General features: G+C 37.2%; 3 protein-coding genes and 1 long non-coding RNA gene across 8 annotated transcripts in view; 3 read left to right on the top strand and 1 right to left on the bottom strand.

The window, feature by feature from the left end:
- On the top strand, positions 1 to 4,967 carry LOC137721454 (uncharacterized). The gene is made up of 9 exons (XM_068460550.1): positions 1 to 517; positions 812 to 881; positions 1,002 to 1,156; positions 1,238 to 1,321; positions 1,421 to 1,597; positions 2,556 to 2,636; positions 3,409 to 3,598; positions 4,115 to 4,206; positions 4,352 to 4,967. The coding sequence occupies exons 5-9, from the start codon at positions 1,490 to 1,492 to the stop codon at positions 4,514 to 4,516; spliced, it is 636 nt and encodes a 211-aa protein (XP_068316651.1). The 5' UTR covers positions 1 to 517; positions 812 to 881; positions 1,002 to 1,156; positions 1,238 to 1,321; positions 1,421 to 1,489; the 3' UTR covers positions 4,517 to 4,967.
- The window catches only part of LOC137721209 (uncharacterized), a 32,832-nt gene that overhangs the window by 4,015 nt on the left and 818 nt on the right, over positions 1 to 27,999 (bottom strand). For 2 of the 3 annotated variants that reach the window (XM_068460309.1, XM_068460311.1), the window contains 4 exons: positions 27,856 to 27,997; positions 27,319 to 27,542; positions 26,468 to 26,725; positions 25,077 to 26,335 (listed from right to left, as the gene is read on the bottom strand). The exons of the other annotated variant lie outside the window; for it this stretch is intronic. In XM_068460309.1, coding sequence (XP_068316410.1) covers positions 26,030 to 26,335; positions 26,468 to 26,725; positions 27,319 to 27,542; positions 27,856 to 27,997 — 930 coding nt within the window. In that variant the 3' untranslated portion in view covers positions 25,077 to 26,029. Of the gene's footprint in view, positions 1 to 25,076; positions 26,336 to 26,467; positions 26,726 to 27,318; positions 27,543 to 27,855; positions 27,998 to 27,999 lie in introns of those variants that run through there. 3 annotated transcript variants of the gene reach the window in all.
- Positions 6,937 to 9,750, top strand: LOC137721210 (uncharacterized). Of its 3 annotated transcripts, none has more exons than XR_011066614.1 (10): positions 6,937 to 6,996; positions 7,314 to 7,412; positions 7,725 to 8,047; positions 8,236 to 8,369; positions 8,535 to 8,584; positions 8,746 to 8,802; positions 8,966 to 9,017; positions 9,154 to 9,193; positions 9,281 to 9,355; positions 9,514 to 9,750. It is a non-coding gene; the product is annotated as an uncharacterized lncRNA (long non-coding RNA). The 3 variants fall into 3 exon arrangements; XR_011066613.1 differs by having other exon boundaries at positions 7,309 to 7,412; XR_011066612.1 differs by lacking the exon at positions 6,937 to 6,996 and having other exon boundaries at positions 7,008 to 7,412.
- LOC137721205 (receptor-like protein EIX1) lies at positions 11,133 to 14,553 on the top strand. Its single transcript, XM_068460308.1, has one exon. It carries the CDS (start codon positions 11,297 to 11,299, stop codon positions 14,315 to 14,317), a length of 3,021 nt encoding a protein of 1,006 aa, XP_068316409.1. The 5' UTR covers positions 11,133 to 11,296; the 3' UTR covers positions 14,318 to 14,553.

The raw sequence follows: 27,999 nt of genomic DNA, 5'->3' as shown, positions 1-27,999 counted from the left end.
TTTTCTCTTAATTTACAAAATTGCCACTTAGGCTTAAGGACCAATTTCCAGCCGTTGGCTGCATCTCAGCTTTTGACTCGGCAGGAGAGAGGAGGGGGACATCACGGCTGACAAATTGGAGAGAGACGATCGCTCCCATTTTTGACTCGGAGACAGCTGGGTGTGCCTGTGGCGAGCGGAGAGAGGGGGACAGAGCGACTACAGAGGAGGGAGACACAGGGCCTGACAGATTGGAGAGAGATGGGAGCTACGGGTTTGGATTGAGTGAGAGAGATATTTAGGTGGGTGCTCTGACAGGATCCATGGGATTTTCTACCATTTTAGAGAGAGATGGACAGGGAGAGAGATACAGAGCGGAAAGCATAGGTGTGTGTATTCTTTGCGTCTTCCGAAAACGCTAGAAACCTAAAACATTCTCAGCTGCTCTGCAACGGGTTGGCGACTTCGATCATGCGTCCTACAGTCCGCATCGATCTCTTCCATCTATGCTTCGTGATCCCTTCGATCCCTTCAAGAGGTAATTAAATCTCACTTCTTTCTCTGATTCGTACCTTATTCTCACTGTTTTTCTCGAATTGTTTGTTTTTCTTGGATATTGTTGTGTTTCGATCCCAAATTTTTTCGTATTTGAAGGGATCTTATTTCTGGTATCTGATTTGTGGAGGGTTTTTTATACTTTTAAACGTGGGGTTGTGGGTGTTTTGTCCAGGGAGCAAAATTTATCTGGTTAGGCTTTTTCCCTTTGAAAATTAATAGATGTTCAAATTCGGAACCGTGAATTATTAATTTATTTGTTGTTGCGGTAATTTAGGCACTTGAAAGCGAGGCAATCATGGTTAGATTTCATGTGGTTCATGAAAGACTCGGTCAGGCTTTAGAAGGTTTGCCTGATGAACTTTACCTATCAGATGAAGTTGAGGAACAGGCATATACATATATGTCCCTTTTATCCATTTTCAAGCTAATGCTTCCCATGTGTTATTTCATTTTTTTTCACACAGACAGATCTTTTTTCAATTCAAACTATTCTCGCTTTGCTGCACACGTTTGATATAAGTCCGTCTGGGTTTGACGAGATTCAGAGTACTTCTTATCAAATTGTTTGCACGGACCACTACGAGGTAGACATCCTCCAAACCCTCTACATAGCATTGAGGTAAATCCCACTTCTGCTCTGCTTCACAAATTATTTGTTATTTTCCGTAATATATTTTGATTTCTAGAACTGTAATTTCAGATTATTGCCCTTTCGACTCCTCTCCCAGTGCCTCAAGCCAAAACCAAACCCAGCTCCAGTCCTCTACAAATCAAACCTCACAAAGTAAAGCACTCTGATTTCATTTTTTATTTCTGGTCCAGTAACCTTAGGTAAAACGAAGAACTGTATAAATCCTCATGCATGTGGTTTGTTCTTTTGCAGAATCCGAGATTGGAGGTGATAAGTAGCTGGTTTTAGCTTCTGAGGCAGACACTTGAAGAAGGAGCAAAGATGAATGCATTAGTGGCAACGAACAGACACTTTAAGTTTGCTGCTCGGCTTTTGGGATTGGACTCCAAGCTTGAGAAAAGTTTACTTATACCATTTAGGGAAATCAAGGTAATTTTGCATATAATCGCCCTTATGTATATCCCTTACTCTTAATTATAGGTAGATTGTGTGTATTGGTTTTGACCCCTTTTTTTCATTACCCTATTATTTGTTGTTGTCCTCACCCTGTGAATCAAATGCTGAGTTTTTTTTTTTTTTATCCTTCTAAAATACATTATGCATCTGGTTTTTGTTCATTCACATATGATGCACTGTTAATCGTTTCCTAACAAATCTGTTTATGTATGTTATTTTCTGTTTGGTTTGATTCACAGGGATAGCTTTTTTTATGGTTGTTGTTGTTAGAAATAGATTTAATTTTTTATGCCTTTGAACAAACCCTGTGAATCAAATGCTCTGTTTTTTCATGCTTTTTTATGGTGGTTGTTGTTGTTGTTGGTTTGTTCAAAACAATATGTTGTTGTTAGAAATAGATTTAATTTTTTATGGTTGTTATTTTCTGAGGATCATTCATGGTCACCATTGAAAACAAGTGTGATTTGTTCTTCGCCATCATATTTCAAATCAAAATTGGTTCTGTCATTAATAATTCAAATGATCAGTTCTTTTATTTCAGAGCAATATTTTTTCTTTATCGGTTTATGTAGATTGGTTAGCGTTCGATAGTTGATGGATTGATGCCTAGAATCCTACTACTAATTTTGGGCTACAGTCTTGACCATTATTTACAGCAGAGATGTTGTTTTGAGATTAAGAGACCTTAGGAAACTATCATACAAGACTATAGTTACAATTGAATATCGTTTTGGAGTTCATAAGAGGAATGTGTTTATGGAAGTAAATATCTTCTTTTTCAATAAAAACAACAAATATATTGATCTTCAAAACCAGGGTTTAGGGTAGACTGTCGTTCAATGTATAGAATTTTACCCCTTTTATTACTTTTTTAATATTTCAATCCTCTTTCAGAATACTAATCCGTAAACTTATTAAATTTATTCACCAGGTCATTTTTCTTTCAATCCCGAAGTTCGTATTTCAGGAACTTGGATGGTTGGACACAGCAATTCGCCCTTTGGCTTTTGAGGTATATTTATTTGCTGTTGTTATGGTGGAATGTGCAATCGTTATGTCTTAAGTTGAGCCTGGTTCTTTAATAAAAACAACCAAATGTATTGACTTTTGCATGTGTTTCGCGTGAGAACACCAAGTTGTGATGTGTTTGCATAGTGGTTTGAATCTGTGCTTAGGTTGGTTTGAAACTCAGGTTGGGTTATGGTTTTGTTCAATTTTAATTTCATTCTCTGGTTTTAGTTTCTAATGAATGAAGAGAATCATTCTCAATGACTACTAGAATGGCATCCTGTATAGCTGCTATTGCATTGTCATGCAAAACTTCACGCTTATTGGTGGTTAATTGTAGGTATATGTGACCATTGTCTTTTCAATTGGTAAAAAATCTTCTCTAACTTCTGAAAATTCATGGTCAGCATTGAAAAGAAGTGTGATTTGTTCTTGGCCATCATATTTTAAATCAAAATTGGTTCTGTCATGAATAATTTAAATGATCAGTTCTTTTATTTCAGAGCAATATTTTTTCTTTATCGGTTTATGTATATCGCGTAACGTTCGATAGTTGATGGATTGATGCCTAGAATCCTACTACTAATTTTGGGCTACAGGCTTCACCATTATTTACAGCAGAGATGTTGTTTTGAGATTAAGAGAATTTCACTTCTGCATGAACTTTGTGCACTTTGAAATCTTTATTTTGGGCTCATTCTTATAACATCTTTGGAAATATTTCAAAACTTGACTCCCTTTTTCTTAGTCATGATTGCTATTATCTTTTTAACCAGGTCATGAGAAAAGTTAGGGTAAGCATGTACGAGTATCAGCTGGAAAGCATGTTTGTTCACCACATGAGGCGGATAATTGTTCAGCTGTATATGGATTTGCTTTTGTTGGACTGTGCTGCTTTAAAGTTCTGGATTGGTGCTATCAGTGAAGATGCCCCCCTGTGCTGCGTTGGGGACTTTCTTGATTCAAGTATTATTCACTTGGTTTTCTTATTTTCTTACAAGTTTTCATTTGAAAAAAAAAATTGCTTCATTCATATGCATTCTATGTTGCTACTGAGGTTTACAATTTTTTTACTTTTTGCTTTTTATTTTTCCTCCTCAGGTAATATTTTCCTTTTACTGCATATTGTATCTTCTATTTGGGAATGCCTCTGTTTTTTTAACTTGCTGAGAATGCCTCTGTCAAAATTTTAAGGGCCTTTCTTTGTTTCATCCAATCATTTTCTTCATTTTCTATGTCCAACTATGAAGCATTTTTTTTTTATTGATATAAAGACCTTTTCTTTCTCCAATTATGCCTCTGTCAACTCTTTTTGATTTAAATGCACTCATTTAGCACTCACATTTTTCTGATAGAGTAGATGAAAAAGAGGGAAACATGGATTATATATGCGCCTTCACTTTGTTTTCTTATACGTCCTACTGTTATGAGATTAAATTTAACAGACATCCATACTAACAGCTTCGGTTTTCAAATTTGTAGAAACCAGCTGTGATATGTTGCAAGAAAGACTCAGAAAAGAAAATACCTCTACATACCGAAGATTATGTCCAACTTTAGCATGCTTGAAACCGGTATGCTATGCCATCAGCTGCTTCTAATTTTGTAAACAGTTAATACTATCTTAAAATTGAAATGCCAATGATTTGAAGCTCATGACTGAATTATTATAGTTCTGTAAGATTTATTGAATACTTTTTTTCAAATTGTCTCTTGCAGCGGAATCACCGCCACCAACAGCTATGGCTGCGCAGTTCGTCGTCGTCCAGTATTCCTCCGAAATTCAACTCTCTCTTTACTCTCTCCGACTCAGTGCGTCTCTATTCTTCCAGGTACACCCATATCTATATCCCAAACGACTCTTTATATGCATCTATTTGTTAGAGAAGGCTTTTGCCCTTTGGGTTCAATTTTATCTGCTGTCTGCGTTGGATTTGATGTCTTCTCAGTCCTTATTTTTTTATCCAGCAATGGAGCTTGCATTATCACTTGAGAAATTGGCAAATGAAAGCTGCTTCACTTGCAGAGTGTAAAACATTCATTGTTATTGTATGATGTCTTCTTAATATAAGATGATTAGGTGTAGGTGATTATATTTTGTACCAGTAACATGGGTTGGTTGGTGTTATGAATTAACAATTATGTGATCGTGAGACAATTGTGCAAAGATAAAGTATTGGATTGGTGTTTGGTGTGGGTGCAAGTTGTGCCGGATTAGTGCTTTGGAGCATCATTTTTGAAAAATCATATGGTCAAGTCAGAGAAAAATGTTAGTTACTTGCTTATATACTGTAAAGATGCTTGGGCTGGTATATGTATTTCCACATATTGTATTGGCAGCCACAAACATTTGTGTTTTATCCGGCAGTGTGATGCCATTTTTATCCCAACAGGTTCTGGAAGTGATCTCTGTTTCTGTTAACAAATGTGTGTAGTTTCCTATTTTTTTTCTTCTTTTGGCTGGAAAGTAATGGAGAAGATAAAATTTGAAAGACACAGTTGTGGTAATCCTTGAGATAAAAGTAGATGATCCAAGTTTTACTACATATATTTCAAGGAATTAATGTTGGATGCAAAGAACAATGTTATAGTTTCACCAGCATACGTCCAAATATTGTAAGTTTGGGACTTAACCTAAGGTGCAGTTAGCAAGACCACTTACAAGTTATAAATGTTTTTTTTTTTTTTTTTTTTTTTTTTGGGGGGAAGCAGTTGAAAAACTTGATATCACCTTTGCATTTGTATGTTATCAATGTAAAGATTATTCTTTTGATCAGTTAGATGTCAGTTTTATAATCAATGCTTTGGTTAACTATAAATCCACACACCGTTTTCATAAGATTTGTTTTTCTGCCAACATGTTAATTTTGCTCAATGATAATGCCATAATTGGAATATTTTTTATAGAAATGATGTAATGGGTTAATCTGAAATTTCGAACTGAACTCTTACATGACTGCTATTGCACATGCTCCTCTTTTTTGGTTGTTGGGTTTTATTTTTATTTCATTTTTTGGTAAATGCAATTGTTGGTTTTGCAAAGAACTGACTTCTATCTTATTTTTAGTTCTCTATGCATGTAGTTTCACCTTTTTTGATCTCGAGTATCTGGTTGGCTTTATTTATCAAGCCCAGGGTTGTGATTCTGGATGCTGACATGATTAACCACACTTGGTGCGGAGAAATGCAAGCATGTTGCAGCGTATTATGGGTATATTGCTACTACTTTTTTTTCCCCCTTTCTGTAAATGATACTAGATTTTAACCAAGACCAGATTGTATCAAACAAAAGCATTGTTTTCCAACTGGTATAAAACAAGATTCTTTTCCACCAAAAAAAGACTAGGTATCCATATTGTATCGTTATTTTCTTTATAGTATAAACCTGTTGAATCAACCATAGAATTGGTTTTGGAGTTTTCGTTTGATCAGAGAGTGTTTTTTTGGGTGAAAGTTTTAATCGGTGAGACTCGGATGAAAATGGAAGAATTTCTCTAAGAATCAGACCCTATGCATTCTTACTGTTTAATGCTGAGAGTTTCTATTCTGTTATATTATAATGGAACCAATGCAGGTTTACTTCGACTACATGAGGAGCTTCAGAGTTAAATTTGATGAGTTTTTTGAGGAAGGAATGATATCAGAAATTGAAGTTGGATTAGGTCCGTGTGGAGAGCTATGGTATCCGTCTTATCCTGAACGGCATGGTTGGAAATATCCTGGTATTGGTGAATTCCAGGTACCTTAACAAATGGTGATCCCTCCTTTCATTAGTGGCATGCATAATAGCTAGGGACTAAAGGTTATTTATAAATGTTTAAGTTAATAGCCCTTCATTCATCTGTGGTTATGACCTTAAGCCTGTAGCTCATTTGATTTTTTACTTCTATCTGAACTTTGAAGTAGTTCTCTGATTCAACCTGGTTTAGTCGATCCCCTTTTGTCGCGATGCCAATTTACGGTTCTTATCATGTAAATTGGTTGAATGTTGCTTCTATTTCTTATGAAAACAGAGAATATTTTGCAACCACGTCTTTTGTAATCAAGAACGTTCAATTTTGTCCTGTTAATTGTACAATGTCTTTTCATATCAGCTATGTTGAATGTATATAAAAACCAAGCTGCTTATCTTACTGACCCCTTTCACTCATCTATTCCTTTGTCCATTCATGGTTATGTTTAATTTATTCAGGTTAAATGTGTCTTATTCATGCAGTTTAGGCTGGTGCATTCAAGTCCTGCAGCAACGCGCTGGCATATTTTCTAGTTTTAAACTAAATCACTATGCTGCAATCAAACCCACGGATTGTTGGGTCCAAAAGAAGAAGAAGAAGAAGGAATGAACAACATGAAATTGGCTTTGGGTAAGCTTCCACTCTCTTCTGTGTATGATCTCTTTGAGAAGTGATTTTGGTTTGTGCTTTCAAAAATGATGATGGCAATTTCATATTTGGACAGAGAAAACAATAGGCATGTATAATGAAGTGGAATTTTTCGTGGTTTATCAACATGCATGTTATAAAGAATTCTTCATTTAATTTTTGGGTTGTGTGTTTTGTGCTGTTTCATTCGTGACTTGTGTGTTTTGTTGTATCTGATTCCGGTATCTGATTCGAGTATACGTCATTGAAGAATGTTAATGAATCCAAACATGGGTTTTGGGGTGTTCTTGCTAGAAAAGCCAAAGACATTCTCGACGATGATGATAATGGAGTTCAGGATTATGATTCACCCCGAACAACAAGGACGGATATGCTGCCTATGCCAACAAGGGGGTAAGGTGAGATATAGCTTTCGTCATGTCTTTATGGTAGCTTGTCATTTTCCAAGGACTTTTAATTGCTGCTGCGTTGTTGAATACATTAAGAATGATCCGGTAAACCAGAGAGGGAGTCATCAGCTTATGGATCTGTTAACACATCCAATGTGTTGTAATCTTTTCGCTACTTAAACATGTTAAGACATCAACTCTAAAAAAAACTTTGGTCTGCTACTTTACTTATGGTGCTGTTGGTTTACTCCAACGATAATACCTAGCTAGGATAGCCTTTTCTTTATGTCTTAATTATTGATAGTGCTATCATCATGGCAGGCTATGTTGGAGCAAAAACTATGCAGGCAAAGACATAAGAGTGATGGATTTTGGAATGTAATGCAGAGGATATCAATTTGTGCTGCTTAAGTAAAAGTTTCCTCTTCTGTTATATTTGTGTGTTGGATATTGTAGAAAATTAATATAAGTTGTATATTCATGATAACTGACTGAGTAAGATTACTTACAAGGGGTCTATATGCACAGGAGAGCTCAGCATGAGGGTGCTGTTGGTTTACCTTGCCTGGAAGTGTTGCAGTGCGGGATTGTTCAAGAAAAAAGGTTTTAAAGGATCCTTTGCAGATGCAGGATCTTCTGCTAAGGTATGGGAATTCCTATTGTTAAATGATAACATTGTAATCCGAGTGTAATTAGTTTAGGTTTTTTTTTATTTTTGTTTATTTTTGTTTCTGTGAAATGTTATTTACAATGTCAGAATGTTTCTTTGAATTCAGTTGCTAAGGTTTCTTTTTATAATTTCCCCTTTTAAGACATTTGCATTTTTGTCCAGATTGTGTGAGCTGTTGCTTCAGCCAAAACAGGTGCTCTCTCCATTTTTCATCTCTTCCATACTCAAACCCTAGCTGCTCCACCTCTCTCTCCCACACATAAGCAAACTCCATCTGAAAGCCGAAGAATCCAAAGGTAAATCCCTTCGAACTCTTCGATTATCAACCAGATTTCAGACTGTTTTTGGGATATACACTGCTATTTCATATAGTGTTAGTTCAATAGTTTAATCCTAAGACCTAGCTCATGAGACATCAGAATTTCGATTGAATTAGCTTTTGTCCAATGCCTTTTTTGTAGGAACAACAGGGATTGTGGACTACACAAACTTAGAAGATATGAAGTACGCGGTAAGTCCTTTTACTTTCTCACTCCAGAGTCCAGACATTCATATTTTCTGTAACCTTCTATGGAGCATGGGTACTAGGTCGGTGAATATTGCTTTTTCAATATGTCGATGTGTCTGAAGCGTCTATAAGAATCTCAAACTGCATAAATAGTTTCCATGCAGATCAAAAAGCTTGATGGCTCTGAGTTTTGAAATGCTTTTGACCGCCAATCTGTTCGCGTATGGATCTTACAAGTTGAAAATTTATTTTCTTTCCTCCTGTATTTTTGTTTATCTTTTGCTCTGTTGGGTTTTTTTCCAATAACTCAAAGGGCCGACAGGTATTCCCTTTTCATATTCTTCTCTCCCAATGTTAATTTCAATTTTCTTATGCTATTTGCAGTGGTGCTGTTTAGGGTTTAACTATTTGATTTCACAGATTCGTTTCAGACACGGTAAATAGTTACATTTTAAATTCGTATTTCATAACTTGGTTGCTTGATTCTAATGTCGATTCGTTACAACAGAAGTGAACTTTTTCTTTCAATAATTTAATCTGATGCAACTCTGTTTTTGTTCTCTCATGTCTAGGTTGGTCACGGACATGGGGAGAAGAGCACTTTGGAAATGGGTACGAAGGGAAATAAACTTGCTGAACTGCATTGGCATCTATTGTTCTGGTTTTTCTTTGACAAGTTAACTTGCTCTCTCTTTGCAGTAAGGTGCACAAATATGGAAAAAGCACGACAGGGGAAAGCTGGGATATTGTTGTGGATGAGGAGACCTATTACGAGTGAGTCTGGACTTGGTTCTGGTTCTGTCTACATATAGTATGTTGAAGCTCCATTTCTTGAAATAGCTTGCATATTGTAGGTTGATTCACATTCATTCTGTTTACTCGAGAAGGTCCATTTCTGACAATCATTTTGTGGCTAATTGTGGTTGTCTCAGAATGCACGGGCTAATTGTGGTTGCATCCTAGCTAGCTACGAAGGGTCTTTAGTCTTAGCCACGACTTGTACGAAGGACTGTTCCCAGTTCCTGGTGGGGTTGTGAATATGACTCTACAGATGGCCTACAGATGGACTAGCTTCTTAAATGGCAGTATGTATAGTTCAACCCTTCTTATCATCTTCGAGTAAGAAAAATCAAAGCATTAATTATTCTGCATGAGTTTTCATGCATTCACCCTCGTGTGAATACATCAGAATTTTTGGCCAAATTTTCCACATAAAATTTAGAGAGTTTTAACGAAATACTCCTGGTACTCGGTCTTAGCTACGACTTGTATGAAGGACTGTTCCCAGTTCCTCGTGGGGTTGTGAATATGACTGGTCTTAAAGTTCTGCCCCTACAGATGGACTAGCTACTTACATGGCCGTATGTACAGTTCAATCCTTGTTATCATCTTTGAGCAAGAAAAATCAAAGCTTTAATTATTCTGCATGACTTTTCATGCATTCACCATCGTATGGAATACATCAGAGTTTTTGGCCAAATTTTCCACATAAAATTTAATCCTCTCAACTTCCTAACATTATCAAACATTAATTTAATCCTCTGAACAAATTAAAGAAAGATAGTTTTAAAGTTGAATCTGATCTGGAGATAAAGTTGACAAGTATTATTACACGGCAACTTGATGATGTTGCTCTCATTGGTGATGTATCTTGATTGGCTGTGAAATGGTATGGAATTTGTTTATGGTTTTACCAACTACACAAACTGAGTCGTTTTTGCTCGTCTGTTGGAGTTTTATTAGTTGCCATGAATAGTGAAGGATCATTTACTCTCTACTTCTTAGCAGTAGCTGGATAGTCTTTCATATACAATTGGATCATGAGAATGTTTAGTCTTTCAATTTCAAGCTGGCATATGATCTTTGAGTATTATCATTCTAATTTTCTGAAGGTAAATAGAAAAATTGCATGTAAATCGAACAATGTTTCATAATCTTTTGTATGGTGGTACGATTGTTGATCCAACGCCACAAGAACTTTGTTGGTCTAATCTTTTTTGCATATAAATAGAAGTCTGATCTTTTGTGTGTATACAAGCAACAGTATCATTTAAATGCTTTTAAAACCCGCAACATCGCGTGGGCAATTGTTGCTAGTTATAACCAAATGTATGAAATTGAAATGTTATAGAAATGTTGTACGAGGTTACAATTGGAGAGATTTTTCAATGTGACCGGAACATGGGATGGGATATGACGTGTCACTATATAAATGATAGAACATGGGATGAAAAATTTTTCGTTACAATTGTACCAAAATTTAAAGAAGTAAATTGTAATTTACCCTTTTTACTTTCACTTGCACATTTACCTATTTGACGCCCAGCTTAGGTGGGCGTATTATATCCCAGTAAAATTATCACATCCATCAAAAAAATTAATTTTTCATCTATATTAATACAATGTATTTGAAGGGGCGAAGATTCCCAATACCAAGTGGGGTCTTAAATTAACTTGTGTCTCTATAGATGTGGACTAGCTAGTCCTAAATAGCCGCTTAGTTTAATCCATCTTATCATCTATGAAACTTTTGTCCAAGATTCCAAGAGTCCGTCCGACGACTGCTACTCTCATTGATGTGCACCGATTTGAAAATGTGGTCTCATGCCGTAGAGGATAGTTTAGAAAAGGTGAGGCTCCCTAGTATATATAGGTAGCACTACTCTGGATCCTTCATTGCTCATACACATCACCTGCTTCATACACTTGAACTTTATGGAGAGAACCATGAGAGTTGTTTTACTGCTAATCAGGTTTCTAGCCATTGCAACCATTACTTTCAGTATTGGTTTATGCAATGGAAATCCCAGTCGGCCTCCGCTTTGCAAAGAAAGCGAAAGACAGGCACTTCTGATGTTCAAGCAAGATCTCAAGGACCCTGCCAATCGGCTTGCGTCGTGGGTTGCAGAAGAAGATTCAGACTGTTGCAGTTGGATAGGAGTTGTCTGTGATCACATGACCGGCCACATCCACGAGCTGCACCTTAATAATCTCGATTCTGATTGGAAATGCAACTCTTGTTTCGGTGGTAAGATAAATCCTTCTTTGCTCAGTTTAAAGCATCTCAACTTCTTAGACTTGAGTAACAATGATTTCAATGGAACACAAATTCCTAGTTTCTTTGGTTCTATGGCAAGTTTAACACACCTTAATCTTGCATTCTCATCATTTGATGGAGTAATTCCTCACAAACTGGGAAATCTCTCCAGTCTACGCTATCTCAATCTCAGTAGTTCCCTTAATCTGAAGGTAGAGAACCTTCAGTGGATTTCTGGTCTTTCTCTGCTGAAACACTTGGACTTGAGTTATGTAAATCTTAGCAGAGCATCTGACTGGTTGCAAGTTACAAACATGCTTCCTTCTTTGGCAGAGTTAGATATGTCTAGTTGTGGACTTGATCAAATTCCCCATCTACCCACCGCAAATTTTACTTCCCTGGTCGTCCTTGATCGTTCTAGAAACAGTTTTAATTCTTTGATGCTGAGGTGGGTTTTCAGTATTAATAATCTAGTTTCTCTTCGTCTCAGTGGTTGTGGTTTCCAAGGTCCAATTCCTAGCATTTCACAGAATATCACATCTTTGAGGGAAATTGATTTGTCATACAATTCTATTAGTCTTGATCCGATTCCCAATTCTATTCAGAATATGACTGGTCTTAAAGTCCTTAATCTTGAGCGGAACAACTTCAATTCTACCATACCTGAATGGTTGTATAGTTTGAACAATCTTGAGTCCTTACTTCTTTCTTACAATGAATTACACAGAGAAATATCGAGTTCCATTGGAAACATGACAGCCCTTGTCAATCTTCACTTGGATGGTAATCGGTTGGAAGGGAAAATACCAAATTCTTTGGGGCATCTTTGTAAGTTGAAAGTTCTTGATCTGTCAGAGAACCATTTCACGGTTCGAAAACCATCCGAAATCTTTGAAAGTTTGTCTAGATGTGGTCCATATGGAATAAAGTCATTGTCGTTGAGGTATACTAATATATCAGGTCCCATTCCAATGTCATTAGGAAATCTGTCAAGCTTAGAAAAATTGGACATATCTGTAAATCAGTTTAATGGAACTTTCACAGAAGTTATTGGTCAACTCAAAATGCTAACGGAATTGGATATATCTTATAATTCGTTAGAAGGTGCAGTGTCGGAAGTTTCTTTTAGCAACCTTACAAAGTTGAAGCATTTCTTTGCAAAAGGAAACTCATTTACTCTGAAAACTAGTCGAGATTGGGTTCCTCCTTTTCAACTTGAAATTTTGCAGCTGGATTCCTGGCATTTGGGGCCTGAATGGCCGATGTGGTTGCGGACACAAACGCAATTAAAAGAACTAAGCTTGTCTGGTACAGGAATTTCAAGTACTATTCCAACTTGGTTTTGGAACTTAACGTCCCAAGTAGACTATTTGAATCTCTCTCACAATCAGTTGTATGGGCAGATTCAAAATATATTTGGTGCTAAATATTTAGTGGTTGATCTTAGTTCTAACCATTTCACTGGTGCATTGCCTATTGTTCCCACCTCATTGTGGTGGCTAGATCTTTCCAATTCATCATTTTCTGGATCTGTTTTCCACCTCTTCTGTGATAGGCCGGATGAAACAAAGCGACTTTATGTTGTTCATCTCGGGAACAATTTTCTCACTGGAAAAGTACCCGATTGTTGGATGAGTTGGAAATTCTTGAGCTTCCTAAATTTAGAAAATAACAACCTAACTGGGAATGTCCCAATGTCCATGGGATACTTACAATGGCTGGAATCACTGCACTTGCGCAATAATCACCTGTACGGAGAATTGCCACATTCCCTGCAGAACTGTACGGAGTTGTCATTTGTTGACCTTAGTGAAAATGGGTTTTCCGGAAGCATACCAATATGGATAGGGAAAAGCCTTTCAGAGTTGAATGTTCTTAATCTTCGTTCAAATAAGTTTGAAGGAGATATTCCTAATGAAGTTTGTTATTTGAAAAGTCTCCAGATATTGGACCTTGCGCATAACAAACTCTCAGGAATGATACCGAGATGCTTCCACAATTTGAGCGCATTGGCTAATTTTTCAGAATCATTTTCTCCAACTAGAATGTATGGGGCTAATTTTACAGAGAATGAAATCTTGGTAACGAAAGGGATAGAAATGGAATATAGCAAGATTCTGGGATTCGTAAAGGGCATGGACCTTTCATGCAACTTTATGTATGGAGAGATCCCTGAAGAACTTACCGGCCTCCTCGCATTGCAGTCCCTCAATTTATCGAATAATCGCTTCACTGGAAGAATTCCTTCAAAGATTGGTAATATGGCACAGTTAGAATCTCTCGATTTTTCCATGAACCAACTTGATGGTGAAATTCCTCCAAGCATGACGAATTTGACATTTCTGAGTCACTTAAACTTGGCCTACAACAATTTGACGGGACGAATTCCGGAAAGCACTCAACTGCAGAGCCTCGATCAGTCGAGCTTCGTCGGCAACGAACTATGCGGAGCTCCACTCAACAAGAATTGCAGCACGGATGGGGTGATACCGCCACCAACAGTTGAGCAAGACGGAGGAGGTGGATACCGTTTACTAGAAGATGGGTGGTTCTACGTGAGCTTAGGAGTTGGATTCTTCACGGGGTTTTGGATTGTGCTTGGTTCTTTGCTGGTAAACATGCCATGGAGCGTTCTTCTTTCACAGTTGCTGAATAGGATAGTGCTTAAAATGTATCATGTAATTGTTGAATATGTTTAGCTTTGTTTTGTACTTTGCGTAAGTTTGTTGGCATTTTCCTTGCTGTGACGAATATGCCAGTATGGTTGTGTTGTATGATTTTGTCAAATTTTGTCGTCTTGTTTCATTGTATTTTCTTTCAGGTTTGGCTTTAGAGGGATTAGGTTTCATGTCCCCCCTCCCTTGTATAATATTTATTTTCGTTTCTAGAGGGGTAAGGTTTATGTCCCCCCTTCTTACTCAATGTTGTTTTTCTCCTTTTCTTGGCATTATGAGGGGTAAGGTTTATATTCTCCCCTGACTAAATGTAACTTATTTGTTTCGTTATTAATAAAATATCCCTCGTACCGTCGAGGTTTTCTTAAAAAATAAAAAATATAAAAAAAAAATCCCATATAAAATTAAAAGACTTGTTTTCTGAACAAGTAACTCTTAATTCAGCAGAAGCAAATTGAATGACAAGAGAAATGTGTGAAAATGATTTAGGGATTAGTTACCTATTAATTAAGGGGTGTGATATCCACACATCCCATTTTACTTCTCACACCCTTTTTAATTTTTGGCCGCCGGATCGGATGAATTGAAGAAGATCAACAGACAAAAATTATCAAGAAGTGTGTGAGAAGTAAAATAGGGTGTGTGGATAACACACCCCATTAATTAATTATCAGCAAACTCACATTATTCACATTATTTCGTGGTTGTATTTTTAATTATTTTTCATTTACAATTTTACCTTTGGATCTTTCTTTTGTTATCTCTCTTCTGTCTCCCCTTCTTCTTTGTAGTACTTATCTCTCTCTTCTTTGTACTAATTCACATGACACCTCTCGCTCTTTTACGAGAAAACCCAATTGCTATGCAGCTTTGAAATGATTGTGGAGCAAGCAAAATGGTGACGATAGAGTTAGCATGTTCCTATGTTATTTAGAGGCACTCTCTGTCACAAAGCATTCGTATTGATGCCAATATACGCAAAGTTTACAAACTTGAAACATGAAGCAACTTTGTTCCTAGAATAAATAAAATCGACTCGACTCGACTCAACATGTATCGATCTGTAGTTGCTTGACATCCTAAGCATAAGGGTTAAGAACAGGGGTCTGTTTAAATCTCCGAAAATAAAATAATAAGGGCATATATTGCATGTACAAAATCCGAATCCTGTACTCTACATGAGTCTCCAGCATTAGCGAAACTTCATCTCATTTGGTTTGTTGCCCCTAATGTTGTGGTTGAGCCTACTTGTTTTACATAGGCTAACAAATATCCCGAATGGCGACAGGCAATGGCAGAAGAGTTTAATGCTCTTTTGTGTACTGGCACATGGTCCTTGGTTCCATTGCTTCCATCCATGAATGTTCTTCCAAATAAATGGGTATATCGGATCAAACGACATTCTGATGGTTCCATACAGCGGTATAAGGCTCGATTAGTCGCAAATGGCTTTCACCAGCAAGAAAGTATAGATTGCAGCTAGGCGTTCAGTCCGGTTGTCACTCATGCAACAATCAGACTCATTCTCTTCATTGCACTTCACTACAATTGGCCTATCTGACAACTTGATGTTCAGAATGCTTTCTTACATGGTTCTTTGGCAAAAGAAGTTTATATTCAACAAACCTTCAAGTTTTATGGATCCTCAGTTTCCATCACATATTTGTAGACTGCAAAAATCATTACATGGTTTGAAACAAGCACCTCGTGCCTGGTTTCAATGTTTCTCCCAACATCTTGAAGAACTTGGGTTTCAAGCCTCAGTAGCAGATTCTTCGCTATTCACCTTATTTAATGGATCTATAGTTATCTACTTGTTGACATATGTTGACGACATCCTTGTTACGGGCAATAATCCATCACATATATCTCGGTTCATTCAACAGCTTGGTCAAAAGTTTTCTATGAAGGATCTAGGTCCTTTGCATTATTTTTTGGGAATGGAAATTACACAGGCATCCATTGCCATGTATCTTTCTCAATCCAAGTACATCCTGGACCTTCTAAAGAAGACCAAAATGTCTGATGCAAAGCCTCTCACCACTCCCGCTGCAACTGGCCGTAAGTTGAGTATATATGATGAAGAACCTTTGTAAGATGGCACTAATTTTTGAAGTATAGCTGGTGCTCTCCAATATCTTCTTTTCACAAGACCTAATATTACTTTCACCGTCAATTAGGTCTGCCAATATATGCATTCACCCACTACTACTCATTGGGCTGCTGTTAAACGCATATTCTGATACTTGAAGGCCATTTATGATCAGGGCATTGTCTATAAACCTAGTCATCTCACACTCACTACATTTGCCAATGTGGACTACGATGGAGATCCTGATGATCGGCGCTCCACTAGGGGCTATTGCATTTTCCTTGGAGATAATCTTGTCTCTTGGAGCTCCAAGAAACAGGGAGGGGTGTCTTGCTTAAGCACTGAGGCCGAGTATAGACAACAGACCTATATGGCAGCCACTTTATCTTAGTTTTGCCGTATCTTTCATGACCTGCACTTTTCTCTTTCTCCACCAAAGTTATGGTGCAACAATATCAGTGCACTTGCAGTAGCTTCTAATCCTGTTTATCAGGCAAAGATGAGACACGTTGAAGTTGACTATCACTATGTGCGAGAAAAGGTTGTTCGCAAAGAAATTCAAGTTGGCTATGTCGCAACTACTGATCAGATTGCAGATCTTCTCACAAAAGGTTGTCCTCTTCTTGTTTCAGTTATCTCCTCTCCAAGCTTCCTGTTCGTAAACGCCCGCTTAGCTTGCGAGGGTGTGATAAACCTATTATTCCTACATGTACTCCAGGTCAGCAATCCACATCCCTGCATTTTGAATCACCTAAGTCCCGCTCACCAAGTCAAAGTTAGTTTGGATAACTCAAGGACTCTTTACCAAATACAGAACCCAACGCAGTCCTATCTCTTCTTAGACTCTATCAGTTTATATTTGTAATTTGAATTCACTTGTAATCTACTATACGTTTATATTGTAACATACTTATCTTGTAATCTCTATATAATAAAGGCAAAACCTCACTCATCTTCAATTGAGTTGAGCTTATGCAATCAGTCTTTACAACCCTAGCTTAAATTCTTTCAAGTAAAGTATTGGAATCTTAATCAAGCGAATTATTAGAAATGGTGCATTGAATTTACTTGTAAGGGAACTGGATCTGGCTTGCCTGATGACTGCCTAAAACTCACCATGTGCCCACGAGTCTTCATCGCTGCCAGCGATCCTTGAAAACAATATCTATTTGTAAGAATTCGTAGTCCAAAATAAATGTTATATATCAGATAATGTCGAATGCTCTTGACCAACTAAGTTAAAAGTCACTTGTGTCAATTTTGGAGTTGGTTAGGCATATATATGCAACAACATATGAGTAAATCATGACACACTTATGGAGATCATAAGAAAAGTAAAACTTAAACCTCAAACGTATCCTTCCCTACTCCATCATAGACAACATCAACGCCATTGTCGAAAGTTATTTCTTTCACACGAGCGACAAAGTCCTCTTTCTTTCACACAAACGCCATTGTATAATTTGAGTAGGCAGCTACCACCAGAATTGAATTTCTCATTTATTTTTTTTCTGGGTAAAAAAAAAAAAAAAGGTGAAAAGGAAGGTGATTGGAAATCACTCCCAAAAAGCGAAAAGCATTTGACTGAGGGGTAATTTGTTTGAGATCGTGAAATATTTTTTATATTAATAAATGTTTTGACTCCGGGATTTGAATTTACTCTCAGAAAACATAAAATGACATTTTTACCTTCACATCATCAAACAAGGCTTATTGCTCATACTTCACACAACTATTGGTCTCCAGTCGAATGAGGCAGGTGGTTTAACTGTAGCTGCTAACTATGATTCATGTGGACCTGTTAAGGGAGTGGACCATGTGGGTAGGAACTACTATGTTATCTTGTTTTCTAAATTCGCTTTAGAGACAGACGGTGCACTCTTTCAAGGAACAACTGAAGAGAAAAAAACGTATTGGTGGAAAATTTTTAAATATCTCACAACGGCACGGATCCTATATACGGAGATATCCAAAACTTGCATATTCCTTGTTATTAACATATCAATGAGACCTACAAGGGATATGGGAGTACATAAAACTCCTTCCATGCCAGCTTTTAAGCACAAGAATGGCTTGTAAGGGAAAGGTGTTTCTTGGAATGTCCATATGCTCTAGATGAATGGACGAGTAAGAGACCCGTACAAGCACAATCTTTGGTGAAAGCTATAGGGTCCCCGTGCGCGGCGTACTTTGAGGTTTGTCTTTCTTGAATACTTTGAAAAGTCAAGGCAGTAGAACTAGCGCCAAAATTTCGGTTGGTCGAATGGATACATATAGACAGGTTGGTTGATCGAGTGGCTCAATTGCCTGTTCTGTGCTCAACCCTAGTTCCTCGACAGCACCTCGAGGTGCATTTAGTTGTCTTACATGAGACTAGGGATATTCCTCACTCCATGGCACCTCTCGCGCATTCATTCTTCCTGCCCTTCCAGACGTGACACCCCTTATCATTATCATCTACCACTGTTTCTTTCATCTCAGCTATTCATGCATGAAGATCGTCATATATATACTTGACTTCGGTTACCAGTGCTATAGGTAGGATTACATTATGGTAGATCAATCACCCGGGTAAACCAACCCTCCTCCAAGAAGAATTGTTTTGGTGACTTATTGTTTTACTTCCTGATCAGTTTGAGTGAATACTTCATTGTGAACTTGGAAGTCTCTCAAGTCTACGTGTTGTGCACCTCGGTTGATATGAATTATGTAGATACTAAGAAAGCATATGATTGCTATGTTATCCTTTGAGGGTGTACAATTAAAACACTTATGTGGAGCCAAAAATAATCTCAAAAATCATGGAGGTGACACATGTACTTTTAGCCAAAAAAAAAACAAGACTACCCTTATTAAATGAGCTGGGCATCCCAAGCGCAGCTCAATATCCTAGGACTACTCAGAGCTCCACTGCATGTGGAAAAAGTCGAAGGTACTTAGTGATAGGATTATCCCTAAATCCTATCATATATGCATTCCCAATTGAAGATAAACCCTATCAAGTAATTATCCCAATTATATTTAATTAGGGATAATTACCTTTAATTTCAAGATATTATTTACACAATATCTTGGGAACATTCTCACCAAAATCAACCCTAATTGCTGGCCAATTCTCGTATAAATACCCAATTTCTCCACAAAAAAATGGTACGCATTTTCTATGCACAGAAAACCTTAAGCACTCACTCTTATCAGATAGACTAACTTAGGCATTGGAGATCCATTGGCCAAAACCGCCTCTTCCCACTCTTCGTGGACTCATGAGGTTTTTGGTCTTTGATCAAAATGGTTGATTGTTTTGCAGGAACATTTTCATCAAGATTGAAGACGTTGAAATTTGCATTGACAACTCATGCATGTAATTAATGCACGTAAAGAAATCAAACCTTAACCTAATGAAGCTTTAGCAGCAACCATAGAAAGTATTGCACTGAGAAGAAGCACACTAAGTCTTCTATTAACTCCTAGCCGTATGACAATGCTCTATGGGAAGCTTTTGTGTCATGTGTTCTAGGGTTTATAGGGACCGATATTTATTAGTGTTCTAAAAAATGCTCTAGGCGCTAGATAGTGGTGCTCCGCCACAATTAACCCAAAATCGTTTACTAAATCGGGAAAGCTATTAGACAGCGAAAGGCGAATGCCTAGGCGGCCTAAACGGATGCTGGGCAGGCTAGACAGAAGTTAGACGGTCTGGGAAAATATGACCGTCTACCCAGAAGCAAGCGGACGCTGGCCAATTTGGGTGCTCTGCACCTCCCAGTCTTCTCTCCCCGAGTCTCGTCGTCTCCCTCTCGGTGTGACGATTGTATACGATATGACAGAGAGAGTATGGATCTGCAATTACAGATGTGGTGATATGGCTGACGGTGGCAATGGTTTTTGCAGTAAGCAGCTTAGGGTTTTTTTTGGAAAAAATGTGAGTTAATGATTGGAATCGGGAGGCTGGTACAAGTATCTTGGTGTATTCTTTCATTCTAATAGGAAATATAGAATAATAAATGGATTAGATAGTTTTGGGTTTTTTGTTAGGGTCCATTGCGCCCATCTATAATGGACTGGACAATTCTATTCAAGGGTGAAACAAGGAATACAAGGCCCAACCTTACATTTTATTAATGAAAAAGGCCCAAAAAAATTTATAGGCTTAGAAAATGATACAAAAGGGCTAAAATTTTACATATTTTCTTACAAATATATTTTTCTTGAAAAAAAAACATATTGTTCAATGTTTATTTACATATTAGGTAGTAAGTTGAATTAATTTATATGATGGATAACAAAATTACTTAAATCTGCCTAATTTGCCTAGGCCCCCACCTAGGCGCCTAGGCGCTAGGCCCCAACCCGCCGCTCGACTAGCATCTAGCGTCTTTTAGAACCTTGGTATTGATATAGGCTAAAAGCTAGGGCTTCCATCCATAAAAGAAACCTAAACTTACTTTCTTAGCTTCCAAGTTAAGTATCATAATCATATCCAATTAAGGTTTCCAACAATCCTACTTCCAATATAAAACACCCCATTGATATCTCTAGAGATCAAATCACAATCAATATTATTCTCTAATTATACATTCTTATTACATATATATAAAGGTTGATTTATGTTGGATAAATCCATCATATTAGAGTTGTGGATTAAATCATTTACTTACTTGATATGCCTAGCCAGGAGCCTACGACCCGTATGAAGGACTGTTCACAGTTCCAGGTGGGGTTGTGAATATGACTGGTCCTTATGTTCTGTCTCTACAGATGGACTAGCTCCTTATCATCTTTGAGCAAGAAAAATCAAAGCTTTAATTATTCTGCATGAATTTTCATGCATTCATCGTATGGAATATATCAGAGTTTTTGGCCAAATTTTCCACATAAAATTTGATCTTCTCAACTTCTTAACATTGTCAAACATTCAACGAGAGTTGGACTGACTCGTTCATAGGCATGGATCAAAAAACGCGTACGTTCTCCGGCCGTTGAGGATGGTTTAGTCAATAGCTTTGAATGTTCAGGGAGGAGTCTGGGGCATTGTTTGCTGCTGACCCAATAACATATAAAATTCTTTTTTTGAAATTTCATTTGACCTCTATATTAACTACGACAAATGAAGCAAGGAGATCTTTAATCAATATTTTTTAAATTGACATAAACCAAAACTACATTAATTGTTTGTGTTCTATAATTAGCACGCTAATTCTCAAACAAGCTGAAGACTTATCAAACACGCAAACGCCTTCTCCATCCAAACAAAAAAAAAAAAATATATATATATATCCTAATTCAAAGCTTCTCCGGTGTTTAAGTTCATTCAGTCACTCTTTATCGCATTTGGTTGTATCACAAAATCCCAATCATATCAGTATTTCTCTCATATTGGATTTATTAGGATTTTTAGTGTTTTTGTATTGATTGATTGATTGATTGGGAATGAATTTTTTGCAGAAAAAATTTAAAATTTGGCAAGACAGTCTTTTTCCCTTCAACCGGACTGAAATCCCTGTCAAGGTTTTGATCAAGGCCCATTGATGCACCCTATCCTCCTTTGTGTACGTATCTTTCTCATGTTAATGAATATCATACTCTTTTTATAAATAAATAAAAAATAGTCGTTACAAGTAGAAGCATGATCAATTTTTAGAAAATTCTATTTTATGAGCCCATTATAAATTTCTCGCTCCACCACTAAACTTGCAGTCATATATGAGCCTGATATGGGAACTTCATTAGACTCAATATATTTTAATGAGTATTTCAAAATACAAATAATGCTTGTTGAAATTCATGATAACTTTTCCTTTCCTTTCAAATCCATTTATTAATTGAATTAAAAATCTAGTCAAAATGAGTATTTCAAAATACAAATAATGCTTGTTGAAATTCATGATAACTTTTCCTTTCCTTTCAAATCCATTTATTAATTGAATTAAAATTCTAGTAAAAAACGTTGGCTGACACTATTGCAACCATTCCTCTCTTCATTTGATTTTTTTTATTTTATTTTATTATTATTATGAGGATGAGAAGGATTCGAAAGTATTACTATATTAAAGGCGAAGGAGAGTTTCGAACCCAACACGCAGGATTAAAAACCTAACACTCTATACACTAGGATATTAAACCACATGCTTCATATTATTATTATTATTATTGTGCCAATTATTTCGTTAATTCTTCAACTTTATATACATAGTATATCACCAAAGTTTATGATCTTTCTTTCCAACACCGAATGGAAGATCCACCCTTTTCTTTTCAAATTGATCCAATATTGATCGGACTTCTTTTTGTATGCTATAATTATTCTCTCTCCATTGCAAATTGACTACTTTAAATCTGGGGAAATTAAACTTTAAAAAAACGAAAATAATTAATCTACACAGATTTGTAATGATTTTCATTTCTTTTGGTAGGAAATAACTGGATATGATTCATTCAGTTTCTATTACTTTATTCATTTGCCAATTAGAAAATAAATAAATAAAGCAACAAATACAAGACAATGCTGGGAATTTGACAATCCCGGTGGCAAGGTCAGCTTTCTGGGCATAACATTTGTGTAATGGTGAACATTGTTGGCAGAGGACTATACTGGTTTCTTGGTCGTGTGGATGCTGAACGGGTGAATAATCAATATTTATAACGAGTTCACCGTTATCGTGACATCTTTATTCATTAATGAATTATTACGTAAAGAAAAATTTACACATGACAACGCATCTAATTAAGCACATAAATTTTACATGATAGTAAACTCATTCTATATAACATATCAGGCTTGTTGGATTCACTTTGCTAATGTTTCAGCCCAAATATTTTCATTAATTGGTTTAATTCCTGTTAATTTTGAATTACGCATTGTAGTGTTGGATTCACAAACTTTTTAATTCTCCACTTTCAATTGAATAAACAAGTGTGGTATGTATTTCAAACAAACAAGATTGAACATCTAATTAATGATTAGTTTTCTGATAAAATGCACCAAACACTCATCTTCTTCTGGCGAGCAAGAAAAAATTAGTCATGCGATCCGGCATGTTTGAATTGCGCTGCATAAACCAAATTTTCCAATCGCAAATTTGGTGATAAATAAATTAATTTCAATAAGTGAAAAACTCAAATAGATTACATAATTTGATTTTTCTCTAAGGGGATTAGCTTGAGGGAAAGGTACGGTAGTCCACCTCTTCAGAGGTCGGGAAGACTTGTAAAGGCATTTCAGTCATCCTCTTACTATCATCGCGTGATTCACTATCATTAAAAATCGAACCTATGACAAGACGTGTGGAATGTGAATTTGAAATTGGTGAAGCATTTGTAATTTCTTTCATCAAGCCCTCCATACATATATAACAATTGGAAAAATTAACTTAATTAATATGGGGTAAAACAGTAAATTAATATATGCGAATTAAAACCACTCCACATTGGGGTAGTTACAAACTTTTTTTTAAGTACGCTTGTGACAAGAGATTAGTGTCTACATTGATTATGGTCGCAATTAATTTGAAGAGTGAGATGGAGATCTTGGTGGTGTTGATTTAAAGGAGGCCTCCTCATCGGACAATGTTAGTGAATAGCACCATGTAGCAGTCAATGGGCGTTGCGTGCAAACTCTAGTCATCTGGTACTTCTCTTTATTGAAAAAATTAAGACGCAAAAAAGTACAAGATAATTATTTTGAAGTGCTAGTAACAATTCTCGAGAAAAATGTGGTCAAGTTCTTAAAATCTAGTCGAATCTGCTAAACCATCAAGAGAAAGAAAAAAAAATTATAAACATTACCAAATTGTATCAATCTTAACGAAGACATCAAAAAACAAAAATTGGAAAAGAAGATGAAAATTGTTTGAAATCAAAATCAAAATCTCTAATTGGGGTGGCATGAAAGGGAAAAGGGAGAGACTCTCAGGAACAATAAAAATGAGTGGCATGGGAGAGAACTCATGTTATGTCATCTTCTTAAATTTATGAAGAAGAGAAGATGGACATAGATTGTGAGATCACCCTCCTTACCACTCATGCTTCCCACATCATTCGAGTAACGTTGGTAATCTCTCATGATTCATGGACTCCACGTCACTCAAGTAACGCGAGCAATCTCGAGACAAACGTGTGTGCATTCACGTGATAAGAGAGATGAAACGCCTAAATTTGACTTGACAATAAGGGAAAATAATCTAAGAGCCATAAGGGTTGGTGAGTAAGTTGTCAGTTTCCTTTTCCTTATGAGACCCATCAGGGTTTGTGACTAGAGGCCTGGTTTGGTGTACTTGGATCTGATATCTTGTCGTTGCGTTCACCTTGTACATTTTCCAGCCCAAAAAACTTTCAACTAATGTCCGACCTTATCATAAGCATATTTAAAAACATGTGGTCCAATATTTTATTGAATATCATGCTAGATTTCTAACCATGAGTCGTTGGTTCTACGTACCATATACAATACAGGGAAAAAAAAATATTGTTCTCAATTTGTAAAATTTTAAGTTTTGTTCATACAAATCACCCCTTTTTATGTTGATGGAAATTAATTGAGGTTCACTACATCACAAATCTCTTTTTAAGGTTTACTTTATTTATAAGAAAAACTAATGAAAATTACTTGAAAACTTTGAGTTTTAACGATAAGGACAAAATAAAAGGTAAAATGAATAGTATTAGGATTGACTTTTTAGTGTAAAAATATAATTTTTGTTAAAATAAACAGTACCGTAAATTTTTCATTAAAACTTTCTTATGTATAACACAACATATTACAAAAAAGAAGGTCCAAATACAATAAACACACAAACAAAAAGATGGACCTCGATAGTAACCCCAACAGCCTAAAACATAGTTTAGAGCCCTAAACAGGAAAAACACCAAAGCAAACCCTAGCAGGTTTCTACCTCTGCCATCAACCCGCTCGCCGAACGAACAACCCTTGCACCCATCAAGAAATCAAAATTACCAAAGCCCAAAGCTGGATGAAAACAGAGCTACAACAGGACCCCAAAACAGAGCCCCAAACTCCTCCACAGCACACCACAGCAGTAAACCGCCACAAATCGAAGGAAGCTAGCGGGAAAAAACCCACTAGCAACAGTGCCAAAAAGGTAAACTAATTGAAGGAGATGGTGTGAACACCCGAGCCAAAACTCTACTCAGCTTCTGGGAGAAGCACGATAAATCGCATTGAAAAAAGGTGGGAGCCAAGCCGGACTGTGAGATCGAAGAAGGATGAAGCCGATCCGGATAGGGGAACGTGGGGGGAAGGAGGGGGAAATGGTGGAAAGAAGGAGAAAAGGTGGAAAAGGTGGAAGGAAGACGAAAGGAAACAAAGGGGAAAAGTGGAAGAAAGGAAGAAATGGGAGAAGTTGGAAAAGGGACTGAGCTCAAAGAAAACAGATGCAAACAGGCCACTAGGCGGGGGTACATGGAAGATGAAGGAGAAGGAAAAGGAAAGAAAAGGAAAAAGGAGAAATGAGAAGAGAAGGACTGCCACCGACCCTAGCTAGGGTCGGCGGCTGCAGGAAGAACAAAGTGGAGGACACTCACACACACAACACGTATAACAAGTTTCGGAACCGGAAGGCGACGTTCCGTTCCTTATTCGTAATTTTTTTCACACATACCACAACTCGTATATGTTCGCTTCAGACCTAGGGGACAAGAACGATAGATCCAGATGTTTTCCTGTTCTCAAGGTCTGCGTGTGCCTGCGCTGCTTCAGATAATGAGTAGGTGTGATTCACTCGAACCCGCAATATACCCGATGCAACATTAGCAAATACCTCTCCTGCAGCCTCTAACAATTCCTCTCGAGTTAAAGCGTAATGAAAGAGGCTAGGCCGAGTCAAGAAGAGTGATTTCGCTGCAATAGCTGATAATGGAACTGGATCAGGCGCACCTGATGACTGCCCAAAACTCACCATGTATCCCCGAAGTTTTAAGACTTCCAGTGATCCCTGAAAACAATACCTCCCGATAAGAATTCATAGTCGAAAACATTACTTATCTATTAGATGATGTCAATGTTGGAGTTGAGTAGTTTGGATAAATCATGACACGCTTATGAATATAAGACAAGTATAACTTACCTCAAACGTATCCTTCCCAACAGAATCGTAGACAACTTCAACCCCATTGTTGGATGTTATTTCTTTCACACGAGTGACAAAGTCCTCTTCCTTATATATTATGACGTGGTGGCATCCATCCTCCTTGGCCTGAGCTGCCTTTTCCTTAGTTGATACAGTCCCAATGACAGTCGCACCAAGGGCATTAGCCCACTGGCATAAAAGGGATCCAACTCCACCAGCTGCTGCATGAACAAGGACTGCGTGTCCAGGTTCGACCTGTATAACAAAGGTCGAGTCAGATCTAATAACAAAAGCAACAAAGGTTTCAATTTTTCAAAACATTCATAAAATTAGGAAAAACGATGGCCATCATTAGGCATGCAATTGTAGAATGAAGATATGTTGAGATTAACAAAGCACTTCACTTTTCACACTTAGCTGTGATGCTTTTCTCATTTCTGTAGACTGTCCATCGTAACGGAAACAAGTAGTGTACCACAAATGAAAAAGTGAAAGAGAAAAGGAATGGCAGTTTTCCCTTGTATCAGATATTTAAAGGAACAGATTAATAGAGAGAGAAAGCTTCTCAACTTCTATGAGTGCTCATGATTCGCACATGAAAGGGTTACACACAACTCAGCTTACGTTGCCGAAACAGAGACAATAGCTAAAATTGGTTTAGCGGTACACTGAATTTCATTTACTGATTTACATTTGCTGGCAGTGACCAGTATTATTAGTAACAAATATTCACCTTGACAGGAACAGTGTGTGTATGAAACAAAGAGCTCTACAAAAACATTCTGCAATTCCACATTTATTTTCAAGAGAGATTAAAAAAGCAGATGCGGGTACATGTGTAAAACTACCTTGAAACAGCGGCGTAGAAACTGAGCTGTCGTACCCTTAAGCATGAGGGAGGCTGCAACTTTAGGATCAATGGAAGGAGGAACAGGCACAGCTCTGTTTGCAGGAAGGATCTGCTCTTCCGCATATGAGCCCATTTGCTGACCAGCATAGGCTACAAGATCTCCAACTTGCCTGCCCGTTAGACCTGGTCCCACAGCTGTCACGACTCCACAAGCCTCGACACCTGAAATCAGTTTTGGTTTATACATAAATAGGGTAACTAGTAACTACATCTGCAGTGCCCGATAAAGTTTCAGATGTATATATACACAATCAAAATATCGGTGGGAACTGTTATCTGATTTCATGCTCTGCATTCTTGTTTTTAAGTTCATCCCAATCATTCCTAACCATTTGTCGAAATTTATACTCACCGAAGAGGTTACCCAAAATTTTTAATAAAATTTGGATACAAGATAATCTTGGTTGAAATGCATCTCCATAATCTCAAAAATGAATTTTATTCAACTAGTGAACTTAATGAAATGAAACAAAACCTGGGGTGTAGGGAAGCGTAGCAGCCTTATAAAGGCCTTTGCGGTAGTACACATCAATGAAATTAATCCCGATGGCCTCATTCTTCACACGAATCTCGCCCTCCTTTGGCTCCCCTACTTCCACATCTTCCCATTTCAACACCT

This window comes from Pyrus communis, chromosome 16, assembly GCF_963583255.1.
Source record: "Pyrus communis chromosome 16, drPyrComm1.1, whole genome shotgun sequence".
In the NCBI taxonomy this organism is placed as follows: domain Eukaryota; kingdom Viridiplantae; phylum Streptophyta; class Magnoliopsida; order Rosales; family Rosaceae; genus Pyrus; species Pyrus communis.
The sequence above is the reverse complement of the archived record's forward strand: the minus strand, read 5'-3'. Positions and strand labels throughout refer to the sequence as shown.